This window comes from Xiphophorus hellerii, chromosome 18 (genome assembly GCF_003331165.1).
Source record: "Xiphophorus hellerii strain 12219 chromosome 18, Xiphophorus_hellerii-4.1, whole genome shotgun sequence".
Classification (NCBI taxonomy): Eukaryota; Metazoa; Chordata; class Actinopteri; order Cyprinodontiformes; family Poeciliidae; genus Xiphophorus; species Xiphophorus hellerii.
Genome location: NC_045689.1, coordinates 14,302,056 through 14,322,463, shown reverse-complemented (window position 1 = coordinate 14,322,463; position 20,408 = coordinate 14,302,056). Strand labels below are relative to the sequence as shown.

General features: G+C 38.7%; 2 protein-coding genes across 2 annotated transcripts; both read left to right on the top strand.

Moving 5' to 3' along the window:
* Positions 1-55: 55 nt before the first annotated feature.
* On the top strand, positions 56-13,978 carry akt2 (v-akt murine thymoma viral oncogene homolog 2). The gene is made up of 14 exons (XM_032590736.1): positions 56-485; positions 2,256-2,410; positions 4,811-4,942; positions 5,016-5,127; positions 5,974-6,127; positions 6,642-6,773; positions 6,886-6,951; positions 7,041-7,109; positions 7,346-7,468; positions 8,100-8,228; positions 8,654-8,868; positions 10,620-10,707; positions 10,801-10,903; positions 11,039-13,978. Exons 2-14 carry the CDS (start codon positions 2,365-2,367, stop codon positions 11,116-11,118), a joined length of 1,449 nt encoding a protein of 482 aa, XP_032446627.1. The 5' UTR covers positions 56-485; positions 2,256-2,364; the 3' UTR covers positions 11,119-13,978.
* A 441-nt stretch (positions 13,979-14,419) lies between these two features.
* On the top strand, positions 14,420-19,566 carry ccnp (cyclin P). The gene is made up of 9 exons (XM_032590737.1): positions 14,420-15,827; positions 16,252-16,377; positions 16,531-16,606; positions 16,850-17,022; positions 17,122-17,220; positions 18,249-18,404; positions 18,560-18,718; positions 18,795-18,973; positions 19,085-19,566. The coding sequence occupies exons 1-9, from the start codon at positions 15,774-15,776 to the stop codon at positions 19,251-19,253; spliced, it is 1,191 nt and encodes a 396-aa protein (XP_032446628.1). The 5' UTR covers positions 14,420-15,773; the 3' UTR covers positions 19,254-19,566.
* The last annotated feature ends 842 nt before the right edge of the window (positions 19,567-20,408 follow it).

The following is a 20,408-nucleotide window of genomic DNA, read 5'->3' as shown; positions in this document are numbered from 1 at the left end:
GGTGTACTTTCACACCGACCGTTCAGGTACAGTGGACCCTCTGCTTGCTGGACGTCACTTCCCATTGTGTGCGTCTGCAGGGCTGTTGGTAGTGACACTCAGACGGAGGGCTTCTATGCTAAGCAAGCGACTAACCGCATTAAACCCGTAGAGAGAAGCGGCTTGTTTGTCTTAAGTTATAAACTCGGTTCGGCCACCAATAACGAACTCCGTTCCCACTTGAGTGGACTTTATACACCACTCTGCTTGCTTAGGTAAAAGAGTGCCGCAGCTTCTGACCGAGCACGCCGCCGCTCCTGCCCGTCTCCGCCGCTGCGAGAGAAGAAAACAAGCTCGGTGAGCAGTGTGCGCTAAAGCTGTGTGATCATTGACAGAGTTCAGTACACACAAGCTCCCAACCGTAACTTGTCGGCGCATCGTGCAGCTTAGCTCAGAGGTTCTTCGGAAAGCCACGGTTGCGGATATTTTTTGCCTCCGAAGTCGAGGTAAGGGTAGATATTAATGAGAACTAGCGCAGGTGGCTAACATGCTAACTAGCTGTTAGCTTAAAAATATGTTTTGGCTAGATGCCTTGTTTGATCTTAATGCGCCCTTGGTCAGTGTTCTGGTCTTTGCCCGTATTTTTTAATGTTGTTTGAAATACCTTTAAGGTTATATTAGTCATGTCCATAATACATTAAAAGCACATTAAATGCACATTAAAAGCTGAAAGATTGGTGACTATGTTAGCTAGCTACCACCCTCCAACGCTGTGGCTGTGTTTACGTTACTGTATTACAGTGGGCTGATTGTAGTAATGTGTGGGTTTGTAAAAAAAGGTAGTTTTACGCATTATTTGCTGTCTATACGTGTTCAGTATCTTTTCCTGCTTAGTTGTGGTTTTAAAGCCGCAAAACAATATTGCGTAAACTTCAGCAACTGTCATGTGTTTTTTTTTTCTTTGCGAGGACAAACCTGTTTACAGTGAAAGGTTGGCTTTCTTATTTACTATCTCAAAAAGCAATTACCTAGTAGTACTCTGTGCACTCGCAGCGTAGATAACTATGGGGAGCTATAAAAGGTCTGAAGTCGAGAGAAGCCTTATCTGTTTTTATCTTGGTAAACAAAGCAGTTCAAACAGCCTTTGCGGCTGTACGTTTTAAAAAATAAAACTAAAAACGTGTCTGCTCAATATGGCTTTTAGGTGATTTTAATAATTATGTATTATTTTATTTAGACATTGGTTTAAAGAAAAGCAACAAGCAATATGTTGACATGTATGATTGGTTTGGATTTTTTCCCCAATATTTTCATGTTTGCGTGAAGATTTTTTTTTTATTATAACTAAAGATTTTTTGAAACCTAACATATTATCTTTTTATATTATATTGGGTTTTTGTTGTTGCCTTTATTTATTTATGACGTTTTCCACTGTACCACTCTATATCTTTTCTAACGTGTTTTCTTATGTCTAATTGTTTTTAGCTCTGTAAAGCAATTTCTGTTAGTGTATGAGCTACAATCACTCAGCTCTGTAATTTTCACTGAATTTCCCTGAAATTCTGGTAAACCTATTATCTAACTTAAGCTGTTGATTCTGGGCTGACCCTGGATCCGGGGCTGTCCACTAACAGTTACCAAAATCAAAAGAGAAGACCGTTGCATTTTAAATGAAGAGCTTTGTATCGTTCTCTCTGTTTGATCATTGACTTGGAGCACCTTATAAGGTTTACATGGCACCACTGGAATTCAAAAACAGCAGCCATGTTTTTTTTTTTTTTTTTTTTTTAGACATACCATAAAGGTTAGAAGACCAAGGTTACAATATGCAGCTTTGCATGATCAACCCAACTGGTTTATGATGATGGTGTGCAGATTTCAGCAGATTTCAGTGTTGTGGAGTTGTATTTCAGGACACCAGAGTGCTTAAGAGGGTGATTTATTTTCCAAGTAGGTTGCTATGTTGTCAGCTCTCAGAGACATGTGAGAGAAAATATGCTACCTTCATACATTGCTTTCACTTTATGTCTTAACCTTTGTCTCAAAGGTTGTAGTTTTACTTCTTTTGGGTTCTGTGTCTTGTTTGTTTTTCTCTTTTCCTTTATGTCTCTATGGCCCGTGGCTATGTTTTCTGTTGGGTGTTTTCTAATGTCGACTACAAATACATGTGTAGAGTGCTCTCCTAATCTCTTTATAAGATGCTTATTTTTTTTTTAATCAACAGTTTGTTTTTCTTCACAAGTCTTGTTTTTTTTATTTTTTGTTTTGTCCTCCAGGTGTTGTATCATATAATCTTAAGCTACTGTGAGGCACTTACCTAATAAGACCAGTTTCCATCAGCTTCCCTGCAGCCCCCTACCTGCCCCAACAGCCTTCTGCCCCAGCATGGATGAAGTCACTGTTGTTAAAGAAGGATGGCTCCACAAGAGAGGTAGGAGGCTCTTTGTGTCTATCATAAAATATTTGAATATACAGTAGCAAAATATATTGGAATCCATATGTGTGCTACATACAGCATGAAATAGTAGCCTAGTGAAAACCAGCTCCTTATTTTTCACTTCCATTCATAGAGAGAGTCTGGAGCCTCTGCTATTGAGAAATGATTTTTTTTTGCTGGAGGTGTGCACATTAGTGAGTGGGTTTGGGTGAATGTGACGAGTGTAGAGTGTTTTGAGTGGTCGATATGACTTTAAAAACACTATAAAATTTAGTACGTTTTGCCATTTAGCTTTCTTTTAAGTTTTATTGCAATTTTTTATAGTGATGAGCTTCAACAACTCCTTGATCTGTTTTGTCCTGTGGATTGTGTTGTTTCCAAGAAACAATCAAACAGGAAGTTAGCCTGTCTACTAATACAATAACAGCAAAATTATGAAAAGCTCCATTAGCCTTTATTATAACAAAAAGGGGGAAAAAAAAGACTTTTTAAATAATCTTGCTAATTTTGTGTCAAAAAAAAACTCAACAAATGTGTGAAAACGTTATATTTATGAGTACGCTTTGTTGCATTGGGTCCATTTTCAACAAACTATAGATTGCTAAACAATAAATGACAGTGTAGTTCATGTCAGAAATAATAAGCTTGCTTCATTAGTGTTTTTCTGATGTCACATTATCACGGTTTGGTAGCTCAGTGCCAAACTAAAGCTATTTTTTGAAGTTATTTTCCTGCATGTGGTATTCATTACAAAACGGCTGTTTTTCAGCTTTAATGTTTGAGCTGTCAGACACAAAAAGCAATGCTGTCTCTTTACAATGTTCTCCTTACAATGTATTATAACTCTTAACAGTATGCTGTCTATCCTTATATTTCACAGTTTCTCTTTTCTTCTCCTTCTGTTGTCATCATTTAATGGGTTCACAATATTTATGTCAGTAAACTTAATGGCACACAGTGTACTGGGGCATATATAATATGTCATTATTACTCTCATCCCAGGAGTAAAGTTTCAATTTCCAGAAAAATAAATTTCTTCCACACCTCTCAATATAAGATGGGGAACTAATATGAAGTGGGCTATGCAGACTTGCCTTGTCGAACCCGGTCCTTTCCCCATGGAAATGCTGACTTGACTTGTTAATTGTGCTGAAACAAGGAGGGATCCCACCATTTAAAGACTCCACATTAGTTTTTGTTCACAGGGAAAACTTAAAGGGATACTTTCCAAATTTTTGTAAGAGAAATTTTGTGAAGGTAGTAGCTTCAGTTATCTTACCTCTCGTAAAATAAAGCCATATGCTTCTTAGTTGAGTTGGAAATATCTAGATGAATTCATCCACCTATCAGTCAAACTGATTCAACCATCAGCTGTCAGTGTAACCTTCTGTGACAAGATGGATGTTTTCGACTTAGAGAAAGATAACAAACCTAAAGACAGTCTTTAGAGAGACTGGAACAATTAATATTCCCTTCTGTAGCCTTCCAGGATGTTGAGATGTATTTTTGTGATCATGGTCCAAAGTTACTGATTTTGCTGCACTTTTTTTTCAAAAAGTCGCTGTCAAAATGTTACTTTTTTTAGCTTTATTTTTGCCATAATATGGTTGCACACAAAAAAGACAGTATCTTAACATAGTTGAAATTTTGAGCGCAAATAACGCTTTTGATTATCTTGTATAAATAGCGCCCTTAATACCAATGAAATTACGTCCTGAGGAGTTGTCAGAGTGCAAAAGAATAATTCCATATTGGCTATTGATGTTAACAAGATAAGTTTACACAGTATAAGAAAAACCGTTGCACTGGACGCAAAAACCCGCAGAGCATCTCAAAGAGGTTTTTGACAAAAAAAAGAAAAGAAGAACGTTACAGTTCAGCATAAAACACACTTTCATCTTGATGGTTCAGCTTTCAAGAGACATTGTGAGACAGAACGTTAAGGAGTCTCAGGGATTGGTCAGAATTCATCAGAGAAGACGGAAAGCGTTAACGTGATTGGTCTGATTTGTGGAAAAGTTGCGATGACTGGTGAAAATTTGAAGTCTGCGCAAAATTTGCAAATTATGAGTGAAGGAGCAATAATAGTTGCAATCAATGCCGCAACTTTCTGGAGGGACTGACGTAGCAATGTATACCTTGGAGAAACATTTTTAAGATACTAAAATAGTTGGTTCTTCTGACTAGCTGTAAGCCTTACACTCTTCTGAAGATTTATTCACTTTTTTTAAAAGTTAATGGCAGTAAGACATTGTTCTGTTAGAGATGAGTAAACTATGGCTGATACTTTCATGGAACTTCACTCTAAAGTCCAAACCATCCTTCTATTAAAGAAATATCAAAAGAAGAAGTGGTGAAACGCAGACACACAAACTCTCGTGTTTTTGTGTCCAGGTGAATACATCAAAACATGGCGACCTCGCTACTTCATCCTGAAGAGCGATGGATCCTTTATCGGATACAAAGACAAGCCGGAGGTGTCCAGTGACCTCAGCCTCCCACCGCTCAACAACTTCTCCGTCGCAGGTTGGCTTCCCGTCCGGCTGCCGTTGTGTTTTCATGTTTTGTCTGGAGTGTCTGATGTGTCTGTGCTCTGTAGAGTGCCAGCTGATGAAGACGGAGCGCCCCAAGCCCAACACATTTGTAATTCGATGTCTGCAGTGGACCACCGTTATAGAGCGGACTTTCCATGTGGAGACCAACAGCGAGAGGTAAGACTTGTCATAAATTTGACCTTAATAAAATGGGTAAAAAAAAAATTCTTAACAACTAAAAATCTAGCTTACAAATGCAAAAAATTAACCACACTGAACCAGTGGGGGAAAAAAAATATTTTAAATATAAAAACATTTCTTCTATTTCTGTGGTGAATTGAAACTGAAACCAGTCATGCTGAAACACAAGCTAAATATTTGCATGTTATTATCTCACACATAAACATATGTCAGCTAAAATCATTTAAAGAAGGAAACGTCAGCTCTGTGAAACATTTGTTGGGATGTCGACTAGACGGCCTGTTATTACACACAGCCAGCAAACATCATTTCTGAGCTCCTCACCACATGTATGAGAGCGTAAACCACATGTTTACAGTGTCATTGCAGCACTATGTTTAACATGTTTGATTGGTAATGACTTTGACTTCTTTTAAAGGAAGTAAAGATAGAAAGACACAGAGCAAATTTAAACACACTGAAGTAGTTTTTGCTACGTAGAGATAAATCCTTATAGTTTATGAAAGTAGGAACATCCATCCTGCTTAAAATAGGATTCAGTGCCAGATTAGACCTGATTATTTAACTCCAACCGAAGAAATTGTCATTGGGTAGAAAATCCCAGAGGCTCCGTGCTGAAAAACACAAAGATTATCCTCTAAACTTAGGTTGATTGATCACATTTTAACCCTGAATTTTGGACTGTTCAGTTTAACATTCATCTCACTAAAGATGTTTTAAAAGTTTGTCACACACAGTCACTTGATTTCATTTCACTGAGTCATTTAGACATGGGATAAGACTCGATTTGACGAGGTCGACATCTGCTTCCTTCCGGGTCAGGGAGGAATGGATGCAGGTGATCCAGACAGTAGCAAACAGCCTGAAGAGTCAGCAGCAGGATGAGGAGCCCATGGAGATCAAATTTGGCTCACCCAGCGACAGCAGCGGCGCAGAGGAGATGGAAATTGCTATGTGCAAATCCCGTTCAAAAGTGGTTAGTATTTGCTCAAGCAGTGCCTGGCAGCCAATCGCTTGCTGTGTTTGTCCAGCTAAGCTCATCTTTATTGAGCAAGTTGTTCAAACTGTAAGCCTCTTTCTCAAAGCCTTTTTTTGGTGGTGGTGGGGGCATTCTTTAAATAAAGAGGAGCAAAATGTTTTATCTTTCTTTTTTTTTTGCGTTGATTCTTAACCTGAAATTGACTTTGGCTTTATAGATTTTATTTATAGACTGCCTGTCTTAGCTTTATACCTATTGTTAAATATTTCTTAATCTCTCTTTTTCCCAACTTTTACTCAAATTGTATTCTGTAAATGTTGCGTCCAGTGCAAACATATCCAGCTATATCGGAATGAAAAAAAAAAAATTCTAGCACACAACTAGAACCATCGGACATCATCTGGTGTTTGAGATAATGTCCAGTTTATTGATTCTGGTTGAAAATACATTAAAAAACAGAAAGTAGTTCAGGCTGGTTGGACAGTAAACACATTCATCTTTTCTCCTCCAGACTATGAGTGACTTTGACTACCTGAAGCTGCTGGGCAAAGGGACGTTTGGAAAAGTGATCTTGGTTAAGGAGAAAGCTACAGGGATGTACTATGCCATGAAAATCCTCCGCAAAGAAGTCATCATTGCTAAAGTAAATCCTATCACATTAAAGCCTTTGTTTTAAACTGTGTTGGAGAAATAGCATGTTGTTTTTCTGTCACCACATGGACCAAAATTGTGTGTGTGTGTGTGTGTTCATGTAGGATGAGGTGGCTCACACAGTTACAGAGAGCAGAGTTCTCCAAAACACACGGCATCCTTTTCTAACGGTGGGTCACCTGTACTTGAGCTGTTTGTTTGTAAGCATTAGACTGTTTTATCCTTCAAACCCAGTCACGCATTTTCCTCTCTTCTTCAGACACTAAAATATGCATTTCAAACACACGACCGGCTATGCTTCGTGATGGAGTATGCAAATGGAGGAGAAGTAAGGCTTCCTTTTCTGCCTGTTGTTATCATAGTTCTATATTACTGTTGTGGAGGTTGAAATGAAAAGTATAGTCAGCTTTAAAATTCAGTTATGCTGTAAAAAAAATCTGGCAAATGTCGTGTTTGCTTTTACTGTTTTTAAGTTTGTAAGACGGCTTTAGATGTTGAATATGCGTATTCTGACACTTGACTTGTAGATTATTATTATTTTTTAAATTGTTGTTTCTCTTGCAGCTCTTCTTTCACTTATCCCGGGACAGAATATTCACAGAAGATAGAGCACGGTTCTATGGTGCAGAAATAGTATCAGCACTGGAGTATCTACACTCACGCAATGTCGTTTACAGGGACTTAAAGGTAATTTGTTTCTTGATTTAATGATGCACAGATTGTGGTAAATGGATGTAAACTGTTCAGAGTGATTGGACTGCTGTTGAGTTTCAAGAGGGAGAGAGATTTTTTGCAGTGTGAAACCGCAGCATTTTAAGCTGAAGCTCAGTTATTCCTCTTTCAGTTTGAACTTTGAGCAGTTGTTGGTTTAAAAGTCATTGGTGCATCTCTATTTAAAGCCAATCAGTCCGGCAGTGAACTGAAACGGTCAAGTTTCAGGCAATAAATATCAACTCATTATGTTTGCTTATTTTATCTTTCTTCACATAAAATAAGCCTTATTGGGACTCATGGGCCCATTTCCAGCATAAGCTTTTAGATGCAGTTTTGTAGAATATGTTAAGAAAATATGCTTTTATTCTAGGAATAATCCTGCATCTAATTTAAATTTTCTGTTAGAATCAAAACACCTGCAGCATATATCTTCTCTTAAGTGTTATAGTCCTCAGAAAGTCAAATCAGAAACAGTAAAAATCATAATCAGCAGATCAACCTTCAGAGAAAGGTGCAGGAGGAAAGCTTTCTCTAGTTTTTCCATTTCTCTGCCAGTCATACTGCTGAAGGGATTTAACTTTAAATTGGATCTTTTCATGCGCAGCTGGAGAACCTGATGTTGGACAAAGACGGCCACATAAAGATAACAGACTTTGGGCTGTGTAAGGAGGGAATTACAGACGGTGCCACCATGAAAACCTTTTGTGGAACTCCAGAGTACCTGGCGCCAGAGGTAAAGTCTTCGTCTTTCTGGTGATCAGAAAAGAAAACAGAAACGTGTTGGTAGGGTGACGTTTAAGAAAATGATACCTGAAAAGCAAACAAAATGGGAAATGATACATATAGAGTAACACTGAGTAAGCATCATATCATTTAAACCCATTTATGTCTTGCATTACTGTCATTAAAAAAATAGAATTTATATATTTTGCTTTGTGAGGTATGATAAACTCATAAACTATATTAGTAGTTAGCATTCATGTGTATGCCTATTTTTAAATTATTAAGATTTGCTCTTTAACTTTATGGGAAGCGATTACCTTTAAAATGGCAACGTAACCAGAGAACAAAAGGTCTTCATGGCTACTTCCTTCTTTTTTTTTTAAAGTTTGTTTTCTTTCGTAATTGAATGTTCCTTTTTTTTCTGCTCTCCGTCAGGTACTGGAGGACAACGACTATGGCCGTGCCGTGGACTGGTGGGGACTGGGAGTGGTGATGTATGAGATGATGTGTGGTCGGTTACCGTTCTACAACCAGGACCACGAGCGTCTGTTTGAGCTCATCCTCATGGAGGAGATCCGCTTCCCGAAGACCCTGGCGCCGGAGGGCAAGGCCCTGCTGGCAGGCCTGCTGAAAAAAGATCCCAAACAAAGGTTGGTGATCTGATTCACTGTAGTTTATAACTCATAGCAAATATTAACAAATAAAGGAAATTTTGCAGGTATGACTTAAAACTAAACTATTCCAATCATATATAAGTGTGTGTTACAGGGAGACTAATTGTTTTTGTGCTTCTATTTAAATAAAGCACATGCTTAAGGAAAGCTGCAGCTTTGCAAGTGTTACCAAATTTTTTAAGACATATAACATCTGAATTATTAGGTTTTCCACTTGACTTAGAGGCTTTTAGGTAGTTTGTCACTAAAAGTAATGACAAATCATGTAATTAGAAAGGCTCCAATTGTGATGAAAAAAGCCGTAATCTTCAACAATAAATCCCTAACTGATTAATTTTGTTCCATCTATTACACTCCACATGTTTTAAGGACGCCTTTCACCTTTTTATGAAATGCATAACTGCCGTAGACTTCCTGTTTACATGCTTTTGGAGCAGAGAAGAGAAAAGAATCGGCTCCGGTTGCAAGACCGGGTCATTTGGACCGACAGGTCGCACTGACCCCACGTGTGCTTATGCGAGGTTTTTTTGTGTATGGTTTCAGAAACCGCATTCACCGCGTTCCTCTTCTGTGTCACACTAAAAGGGCTAAAGGCCGACGTTCTGTTGTCAAAATCTCCATTTTATTGCTTTTATTTCACATTGACACTTTGAAATGTTGGAAGCATCCCTTTAAATTTGGTACATTCACAAATTTTAATAATTGTAGTCTGTACAACAAACCATGTACGAGAAATTTCTAGGAAAGTTTGAAAAACTGACTATATTATGAAATTTGAATGTAAGAAAAACATTGAATTACTCCTGTCGAACTTAATTCAGCAGAAAATGTGCCTCCCTATCAGAACCATTTACTAGGGTAGATTTCCTGGTAATCTGGTTTGGCTTTGGTTCTTAGAGGAAACAATAGAGGTTCAGAAATATCCCCAGGAAAACAACCCTGGTTCCTGAAACAGGTTATTGCAGTGGAAACACACCTCATGTAAACACCAGCGCATGTTCGTACCAACCTCACACATAATAAACACAGATAACTTCTTCTGAATGCCACTATAGGTTGACTAAGCAAAGCGATTGGTGCTTGTACCACTGTGTTAAGATACAAGGTGCTACAGGAAACCAGGCATAAAGCAAAATTTTAATTTTTTATTTTTACTCGTCTATTTTATCATTTAAAATTCCGTCTCCGTGGGTTATCATCTCTTTTGTTGGACTGTTTAAGGAGGAGTAAATGTTCATGTTGGGATTTGGTGATTTAAAAATATAAGAATAAAATTAGATCTGCTGTTTGTGCTCATTCATTTGCTGATAGATTAATCTCTCAAAGAAAGAGCTGTAAAGCCTCAGAAAATGTTCTTTATTTGGGGTTGACACTTTGCTGCAGTTAATGTTTTGCTGAGTGTGCTTGGCAGCTCAGCTATAAACAAAGTAATAATGTTATTGCAGCCCATGTACCTCGCTGATTGTTTTCGGTTCTGGGTAATGGTTTTAAGCAGGCACATAATTGATTGTTGTTTTGGTCAAGTCCCCGTGTTTCTGCCAGTCGCAGGAGAACTGCTAATATTAGCACCCTGAGCTGTGCCTGCAGGCTTACTAAAAAACACGCACTAAATTTGTTTTGAAACTGTTCAGCGTCACTCGCTGCTCGTTTCTGATAGCCATGTTTGCGTGTTTATTTATAGCCGGTACATACATGGCGGTGATAGTAATGTTGTTTTCCTTTAACAGACTTGGAGGTGGACCAGACGATGCCAAAGATGTAATGACCCACAAGTTCTTTGCCTTGATAAACTGGCAGGACGTCATTGAAAAAAAAGTGAGAGGATTGAAACAGAAATATACGATGTGATACTTAACATAAGGCGGCAGTTTGTAAAGTGATTGTTTTTCTTTTTGTCTATTTTCTCAGCTTATCCCACCCTTCAAGCCCCAAGTAACATCAGAGACAGACACCCGTTACTTCGATGATGAGTTCACAGCACAATCTATTACAATAACTCCTCCAGACAAGTGTAAGCAAATATGCTTTGAATTTTTGAGTGTAACTCTGATCTTTTACATCTGTTTTTAACTTCCAATGTTTGTCTCCTCCCTCTTCCTCTCCCTCTCTTTCCCTCTCTCTCTCACTCTCTGTGTGTACACTCCAGATGACAGCTTAGATGTTGAGGATTCAGATCAGCGTACACACTTCCCTCAGTTCTCATACTCTGCCAGCATACGGGAATGATCACTAAGACTCATGAACAAGCAGGCAGGCTGGCACACAATCACAATCCCAATCCCACATGCACCCTTGCACTGGTGAGGAATAAAAAAAAAATGACACAAAACAAACAAAAAAAAAAAAGTGGCACAAGGCACATTTTTCATTCTGTCTTTGACACAATTACAGGTAAATTATGGAGAAAAAAAATATAGTTTATAAAGTATGAATTCAACACACGGCCCATGCCTGACCGAGCTCAGCAGGTTTGTTTGAATAGACTGGCAGCTTTGTCTCTGCACGTCCTGCTGGACCTCTGCAACACCACATCAAAGCCTTTACACTTCAAACCAGGTTATGCCAGCAAGTCCCTCATCTTTACCAGCTGTACCTAAGGTCCTCACACACACGCACAACAAATGACCCATGCTTAAACTACATATTTACATCATCAAACTTGGTAGAATTTTAAAAAGTATCATCTGAATTTGGAAAATGAAAAATATTTGAGGGAGGGGAAACAACTTTTTTTTATTATTATTATTTCATCGGTTTTAAATGTAAAGCCATATTTCAAATTTTCTTCTTTTTTTTTTTTTTTTTTTTTTTTTTTTTGATTAAAAAGAAAAATAACAAGTGCCCTTTCTGGAACTTGCTGTTACAAATCAAGTGTAGGGTTTTCCTACAGCAGGGGGGGAGGGGGGGACAAGGACACGGGGGACGATGAGGAGAGTTGCCATTACGGTGTTTGCACTGCACAGGGTGTATATGCGGATGGGCGAGAGGATATGAATGTATGCGTGTGTGCAGAGAGAGCGCAAGAGGAACGAGTGAACAACAGCTTGAATCGTCAGCCATCCATTTGTGTCGTTTTTATGCATGTTTTTAAACTAAACGTTTTGCTGGAACATGGGCGAGAGAGGACACACTACGCAACACACTCAGTGGGCTGTTTTTCATTTTGAAGCCGTGTAGTTTAAGATTGCTGTTCTGATTGCTGGCTGTTAAATTGTCTCAGTCAAGACAAACAAACAGACCTTATTGCATGGCTTACCTTTGCTGTCGAAACTGCATTCGTTAATGTGATGCAGCGCTCATTCACGTGGAGTCCAGGTTTGTAAACTCAGATTCCAGCTAGTCTCTGGTTTTGTAGAAAGAATATCCAGGCTAGTTTCTCCATGTGTACATATTGATAAAGACTGAATAAAACTCTGACCCCAGTTTTCCTGGACCTGTCCAGAAAATGTCCCGTTTTAAGTATTTACTCTGTCTTTTGTTCTGTAAAACTTCCTCCCTTGCTGAGATGGTTATTCAGCAATATATTTTTTTTTTATATCAGTGCAACGTCTTTAAGTATTTTTAAACCTAGCTTTTAATTTCTCCCTTCATTAAAAAAAAAAAGCCTAAATCATTCAAAGTGACTTTTTGGACATTTATCTTGTTGATTTGATTCAACGTTTCACATTTAGAACCTGATTTGTTTCCTTAAGTGTCTGAGCACTTAAAATGTATGTAGTTGTATGTTTGAAGCAACAGTGTGACCTGTTCAACCTGCCTTTAATTCATCTGTAAAAAGGAGGAACTGCCCAAACATCATATGTATTAGTTTCAAGAAAAAACCTGCATACTTTTAGTCGTGAAGGCACATGATTGAGAGAAGCTGACTCAAACTTTTATGTTGTGATGCTGGAAGAGATCTCGCTTTTTTTTAAGTCGTGACAAAAGAACATCAAAACATTTTTTTTTTTCTGTTTCATGTTTTTGTTTGTTGAGTTTTCCTCCCTTTTTGTCCATTTCTCAAATTTTGCAAGACAGATGGTCTGGTTTAAAGTACATTATATAAAAATATGAATATATTAAAGTTTTTTTGAACTGCTTTCTTTATGTTTTTGTTTTTCTTAAACTCTTTTAAGTTTTTAACTTCAAGGGGATACCATTAGAGAAATGATAGGCTAGGTCCATATTTAGCCAAAAAGCCCTTTTAAATTACAATTTAAAAATTTACATTGGAATGGAGAAATTGTAATTCATATTCTGTTTATATTTCCTTACATTCTTAAGGCATAAGTATTAACAAACTGCCCTAAATTTGACTAAACCTCATAAATCCTGAACTTAATTTTTCCCTGATAGTTTTTGAGTTAAGAACAGCATCAGCTAGTCATAAACTCAGTAGCACTGATGATAAGAAAACTGTCCTTTTGATGCTTTCTCCTACAGACATTGCAGAACATTGACTACTTAACGTGTTTGAAGGTTTCGCATGAACAAATTAGCGTCCTCTAAGATATCTCTCTTGTCACATTAATTTATGTTTGTGTGATTTTTATTTGAGTTAGTTTTTATTTTTGCTTGTTTGTTGGTGACTTTAAGTTCGTGTGCTTGATTCGAGTGAAAGAGCGTGCCTGTTTAGATGCTTGAGTGAACGTAGTGATTCAAACACAGGAAAAAACAGCAGCTTTTCAACACAGCAAAGACCATGGGGTGGCCTCAGTTCCTGCAGACAATACCGTGATCAAATGGCTTTGATTTATGCTGAAACAACTCCAGCACCTCTTCTCACTGGCTCAGGCACAGTCATCATACTCTGTCCTGGAGTCCTGCTTTGGCAGGGCCCGATATCAGAACCATTGCACTGATGGACTCCACTGTGGATTTGCCTTCATTGCTTTCATGGCCACAAGGGGATGCTGCCGGACTCTTTAAACTTGGTGGTGAAGCCATAGATTGAACCTCTCTGTTGGCCACGCTTTAAGCAATGTTTCACAGCTGAACATGCAAGTGAACACCCCTGACCTCTCCTGTAGGCGTACACTGGCACAACAAGTGCCTCTTCATTATTATGTAAATACCAAAAAAAAAGGAAAAAAAAGAAGCTTGCTGGTGAATGCAGCATTAGTAGAAGGGGAGGCCTGTAGCTTTGTAGTGTTTGATTTGCAGCTTTACCATGGTTAACATGTTTCTCTGTATATCTGAATGTGATCAACGGTCAGGAATGTCATACCTGATTCTGGTGTTACAGAGACATTTTATTTTTTTTTTAATTGATGCTCAGAGGGCAATGAAAAAAAAACAAAAAACAATCTTTAAAGGGAGGACGCTGTCCTAGCCAGAATTCCCACCCCCTTTTAAGACTTTACAATGTAACGGGTGATACCTGCTACAGTATGGTAGCTTATATTTGCAACTATAATGTGCCAGTAAACCTTTTTACTGATCAAACCTGTGTCTGTGTCTTTTATGCTCTGCTTTCACTTAATGAGAAATCTGTTCACTTTATGTGCTACTAAATTACAATAACTACAATCTCCAATCTCTCACCAACTGTATTTTCTGTTTTTCACAAATGACATTTGAGCAATCTTGGACATAATCCAATCTCGTTTAATGCAAGTGGTTTAATGTTTTCTGATAAAAATATTGCCCTTGTTTTGATGCCTGTTGTGTCAGTTGACTCTACTAAAATCAGACTGATTATGACCGTAATTAATGAAGCGATCTCCTGCTTGTAGAGGTTAATTTCAGTTGAGTGCCAATTAACAACAAATGTCACCCTATGGCTTTTTATAAAAGTTTGTTCAATTCAGTCAAATTCCAACTGATCCCAGTTATCAAACAGTGCATCAAGTTCAGTTTATTATTCAAAATAGCTTAAAATGTTTCTAAGGAAATCCATCAGATTACATAGAGTCATTGATGATATGTATGGGTATGATACACCCCTCCTGGACGAGCATAAAACGACAGTAGACAATTGGATGCATTGTTATCTTTAGAGTAATTCCTCATACCAATCATGCATAGTGACAATAGAGGATAAACTCCCATTTAATAGGAAGAAATCTCCAGCAAAACCTGGCTCAGTACAAGTGACCACTTGCCAAGACTGAGTTCTTCATTGGAGTCATACATTCTTTACCGTAAACAATGAGTATCAGAAAATTACTAGAGTCAGATGTCAAAGTTAGAATGCAACGTCCCTCTGATAGGTAGAAATTGACATACTGCACAAAACAAGCAGTAGGTGGCACAATTTCATACGTGGAAGAAGTTTGGTGAACAAATCTGCAAAGACAAAAAGTAAGTGAAATAGGCGGATAAGAGGAGACAGACAAACCAACTTAGTTTTTCAGATCTCATCGATTTCTATGGAAAGGTTGCTAATATCTGGTGGTGTATTAACCTAAGTCATGAATGCCAATGTGGATGGAAAACCTTTTAACACCCTCTTGTATTCTACTTTCTACTTAGCATTTGTTGATTACCCCAATTAAATTTTTGCACTTACATAATTTCTGTGGAGGGGTGAACTTAAGTTGAATAATGCAAATAAAGGGGAAAACGAATACAATGTGACATACTCGAAAGAAAATGCTAGAAGAAAAATGAAATGAAAATTATAGTACTTTCTGAAAGGGAAAAGTTGTGCAACTAAAACATAAATTTATTTAAACACAAGGTGGAGGTTGCAGATTGTACTTTAAGAAGCGTCAATTCTTTAGTAAATTATCGCTCGCCTTGAACCCACCGGATGTTTAAAGCCAATCAGTGTCTTCCAGCTGTGTTTATTAGCGTCGCTCCGGGCAGCGTGGCTCCTTTCTCCTGTCAGGCCTCCCCTGAGCTCCGCTGTAAGTAGCTGCAGCGGCCCCGACACGAGAACTCTGTCTCCGGCTGTCTCTATGGCCAGGACCGGGTTCTGCGACTCCAAGGCCCTGTTGGACTTGCACAAGAAGGTGAGCACCGTGTGCTCATCGGATCCAATCCCATGGCATCATCGGATGTAATTTGCCAATTGCTATGAATATAACCCACTTGAGGTTGTTTTCTATATGGACTATACGCTTAGCAGTCTTCAAACAATTTGACAGGAAACGGAAGGAAATATAACTGTTTCTAAATGTATATTCTAAATTTACATGGCTTTCTTTTCTCATTTTGGTGAAATCCCAATCTTAGATGGGTTCATGTTTAAATGAGAAGGGAGAAAAAAACTTTAGTTGATCTCAGGTGTCAGAGAGTCTCTGATTAATATGGCCAGAGCAGAAATCAATGTAAATTTCTGCAAACATCCTGCAAAAGATGCAAGGTGGTAGGCATTTAAAGAAATGTCCATGATCATCAGCATGTATGAGCAGAGGCAATCTGTTGTCCCTTCAGGCGGATGAGAGGAGAGCCCCACTAAGAACTTGGGCTAATGCCTGTGGGCCTATAGATCGCTTTCAGCCTGTAGAAGTGGAGGAGTCCAGAACGGCCCCAGTCAAAATGGAACCAGAGAGCAGATGGGTAGGCCTGCTGTCCTGTTTACCACCTTCATCCTAAAGCAGCTGATTTGTTTCTCTCCCCAACCCTTCTCCCACTCACCTTGTGCTTTGAACGAAACAAGCTGACAGCTTGGATATCTAAGCAGCCCAACTTCTGAATGTATTTTTCCTACAGGAAAGGAGGCCATCAACTCATACCAGTGAAGTCCTCATCATGGGTTTCCATGAGGATAGCAGGACATGCAAGGCTGGTAGTGTTTTCAGGTTTTAGGCACTTCCTGGTCTGTCCACTTTGAGATGTTTGTGCACTACAAATAAATAACGGGGGGGCATGATTCTAGCAGTATGTTTTCTGGTTATGTAAAAAGTTGTGATTTCAGTGGGGGTTGAATTGTAAATTAAAACCGAGTAGCCAAAAACTCCTTATAATAACATTTTGCTATTTTTGTTTAGAAATGAAAAGGCTTTTCTATGGTCTTTTTCTCCCTGTGCAGCAGATTGCTGTGTGGAGGCTCCAGTGCTCCTCTACCCGCACGGCATGCAGGGGCTTCACAGCCTACACACCCTGGTTCCCAGCTTACTGAGACACGAAGTCGAGATAGCACTTGAGAATCTGGACCTTATTTGGGATCGAACGTATGCCTGGGACATGTTCTTGGACATGATGGTGAGAAACATGAGGGCCGAAACAATTTGCTAAACAGCAACTGCTTCATTTAAAGATGTTTTTCCTGTTTTGCTTCCCCCCCCCACACACACACTGTAGAGAACTCAAATGCAATACTCCTTTCCCAATGCTGATCTCCCTCGCCAATTCACTGATGCTACTCGAGCTATCCTAATAGAGTGGATCATTCAAGTTCATGTGAGTGGTGGTTTTCTTTGTCAACATAAATGCTCACCAAATCATTGCAGGGAACCTCCATCACATCAGCTTAAGGGCATGGTTAGCAAACTGTGTCACATGCATCAACAGTGGGCTGGATTTAGAAGGTATGCAGAAAAATATAAATAATTTGCCAAGTGAATACAAGTGTATGTTGTTTAACTAGAAAGTGTCGGTAATTGTATTGTCTTCCATTTACCACTCAAATCCAATCTTTGAGTTAGGAATAATATTGAGTGAAGTTATTAAACCAGCTTTGGACAATGAATGTGACCAGACCTTAATTGACAATCCAAGCCAGGCTTATTTTACACATTCTGTACTTCGGTTTGTGCCACTGTTCTCATGGAAATGTAATACATCAGAAATATAACTTAAAAACTCCAGCTGTGAAGTAATCCTACGTGTGTGCATACATGCGGAGGCTGTGGTTGTCATCGCAGCTGTCCTCAGTTTCTCCTGAGGCTTGAGGCCTTTGCTGTGTGTCTCCCCAATTCTTGCTCCATTATTCTGCTTGGTGGCTGTTGGTAGAGGCCACAAGTGCCATAAAAATATAAAACTCCAGCCATTGCTAAGTTTCTATTTGCAAGGTGGACATTTTGTATTTTTAAGTTGGAGTTGGTGGGGAAGCTCTACCACTCAAAATGTCAAGGGATTTTTTTCCTAACTTCAAACTTGGAAGTTTAATCCTAAGTAAAAGTTGAAAACATAAACACACGTTGTGTCTTAGAACTATATGCGGTGCCAGTGAGATCTGATCACACCTTCCCCCTTCATTACATAAAAAGCTGAAAAAGCAGTCTAGTTGTACTACTATCAGTCTGTAAAGGTGGTCGTAACTAGACTTTAAATTTACTTAAGTGTCATAAGGTGTTGGAGAACCACTGATGTAGACTAACCTGTACCTGGGAGTAAATGAAGAATTTAGCAAAAAGTTTTTCAGGTTTGACAAAATCTAAATTTACCACTGATCTTTAATAATAAAGACAATGCTTACTTCCTGTCAGGAGTTGCTACAGTTCCAGGAAGAGACTCTCTACCTAGCAATACACCTCCTCAACCACTCCCTGCGACAGCTGAAGGTGTCCGTAGCCAACCTCCAGCTCCTTGGCATGGTTTGCCTCTTTCTTGCTGCAAAGAAAGAGGAGAGCCTCCTTCCAGAGGTATGCTGCCTCACTCCTGCCCAACTATAGAAACTGGAGCTGGCTAGCATGTCTGAATAAATGGTCCATTCATTGTAAAACTCAACAGACTATTGGAATCAACGAGGCATGCTTTTGAAAAACTTTTGTTCTAAAGTATTTTGTGACATTTCCAGGTGTCTGCACTCTGCAGCTTGATGGACCACACCTACACAAAGCATCAGCTTCTGCGAATGGAACGCAAAGTTTTGTGTGCGCTCAAGTTTGATCTGTCCTTCAGTCCCCCGCTGCACTTCCTCCTCCTGTTTGCCTCTGTTGCTCGCTGCAGTGCTACGGTAAAACCACGTCGTGTGTCATTTTCCACCTGCTGTTGCATGCTGGTGGAGTCTGAGCGGTCACTTGTGCCTGCAGGTGGTGTGGATGGCTCGTTATCTACTAGAACTCTCTCTGCTAGAGGCCCAGTGTGTGGTGTTTCTGCCTGTACAGCTGGCTGGCGCAGCCCTCTGCTTGGCCCGCCAAGTTCTACAGGAATGTCCAACGCCAGAGGGAGAGGCTGCATGGTGTCTGGCTTCCAGCATCCATGTTGGCAGGTGTGCAATTTGTCAATGTTCTGTTTTTGCTTGGTGACCAAATATGTTGTACTTCTTGTGAAAATGGCTCTTCATTTTGTTCTGAACTTATTTGTTATGCTGCTTTTTCAGTGAGCCTACTCTGCTGAGGATCATGCATATTCTAGCTAGTGCTGCAGCCAAAGCCAGCTCCCAAGAGACCTGTTCTACTTTTATTAAATATTCATCCCCAAAGAGATTGCAAGTCAGTAGACACCCAGGTCTCAATAATGCTGCAGGTCTGCTGAGTGTTTACAGTTGACATCTCTGAATTGGACACATTGAGTACTCTGCCTAAGCTCAATCTGAACTAATATCACTTGTGTTTTATAAGGAGCTGCAGATTAAGGGTCTGAAGTGTGAGAAATTTCATGCTGAATGTTGACAAATTGTTTGTTTCCTTGCATGGGATTTAGCCGAGAATGTAGCAAAGTTCGTTTTATAATAACTTGCAGCCAATTTAGAAAATACTTTAATTGTACTGATGTGTTCTTGTCTTTTGTGGAGAGGATGTGGGTCGTCTGTCAACATGTATGAAATCTTTTTAATGTAAAATAAAGTCTGCTGCAATGTTTTGTCATGGTATTACCTTATTTATATACAGCTGTAACCAAAAATATTCATTCCATTATTGGGATTAAGCTTAATTTTATTTTTTGGCAATTTTAAAAATTTTTTTTTTTTTTTTTTTACTCCTTACTGGCAGTAATGTTGTGTTTTTGATCTAGTATGGACAAGTGCACGTCACAAAATGACTCATGCCATGAGGAAAGAAAAATTTTATGGAAAACAGTTCTACCAAATTTTAACTAATTTTTATGTTAAAAACAAAAGTCTGTATGAAACATATCAATGCAAACCTCTCGGGGCTTCTATCACTGTTGGTGTACATTTTTACTACATTTTTTTCCCACTTAACTTTCCATCCTTATGCTTAAATACGCTCTATAAGGCCAGCTTCTTGAATTTTGTGTCTTGGCCTCTTTACAGAGATTGTCAGTAACTGTCGGCTGGACAACTGTCTGTTCAACAATCTTATGTAGGCATTAACTTGTAAGATTTTTACAATGTTTTAGGTCTTTATTGAAGAGTAAATGAACAGAAAATAAGAAGGGGGAAGGTATGCAACAAATGGCCAGAGTTTGCAATCAAGCCAGGAAAACTGTCCAGAGGACAACAGCCTCTGCATATTGTGAAAGGATTCAACCAACTGAACAATTGCTTTTTCAAAAATCCATTTTTGGTATTTTCTTTATCTTTCTTTTTTTTTTAATTCCACTTTACTAAAAATTCAAGTTTAAGTCATTACTCACATAAAAAACCAGAAATAAAAGCTCATTTTGTATAATGAATGAGTTTCACTTTAACAGTTATAGAAATAAACTTTGAAATGATACTCTAATTTATTGACACAAAC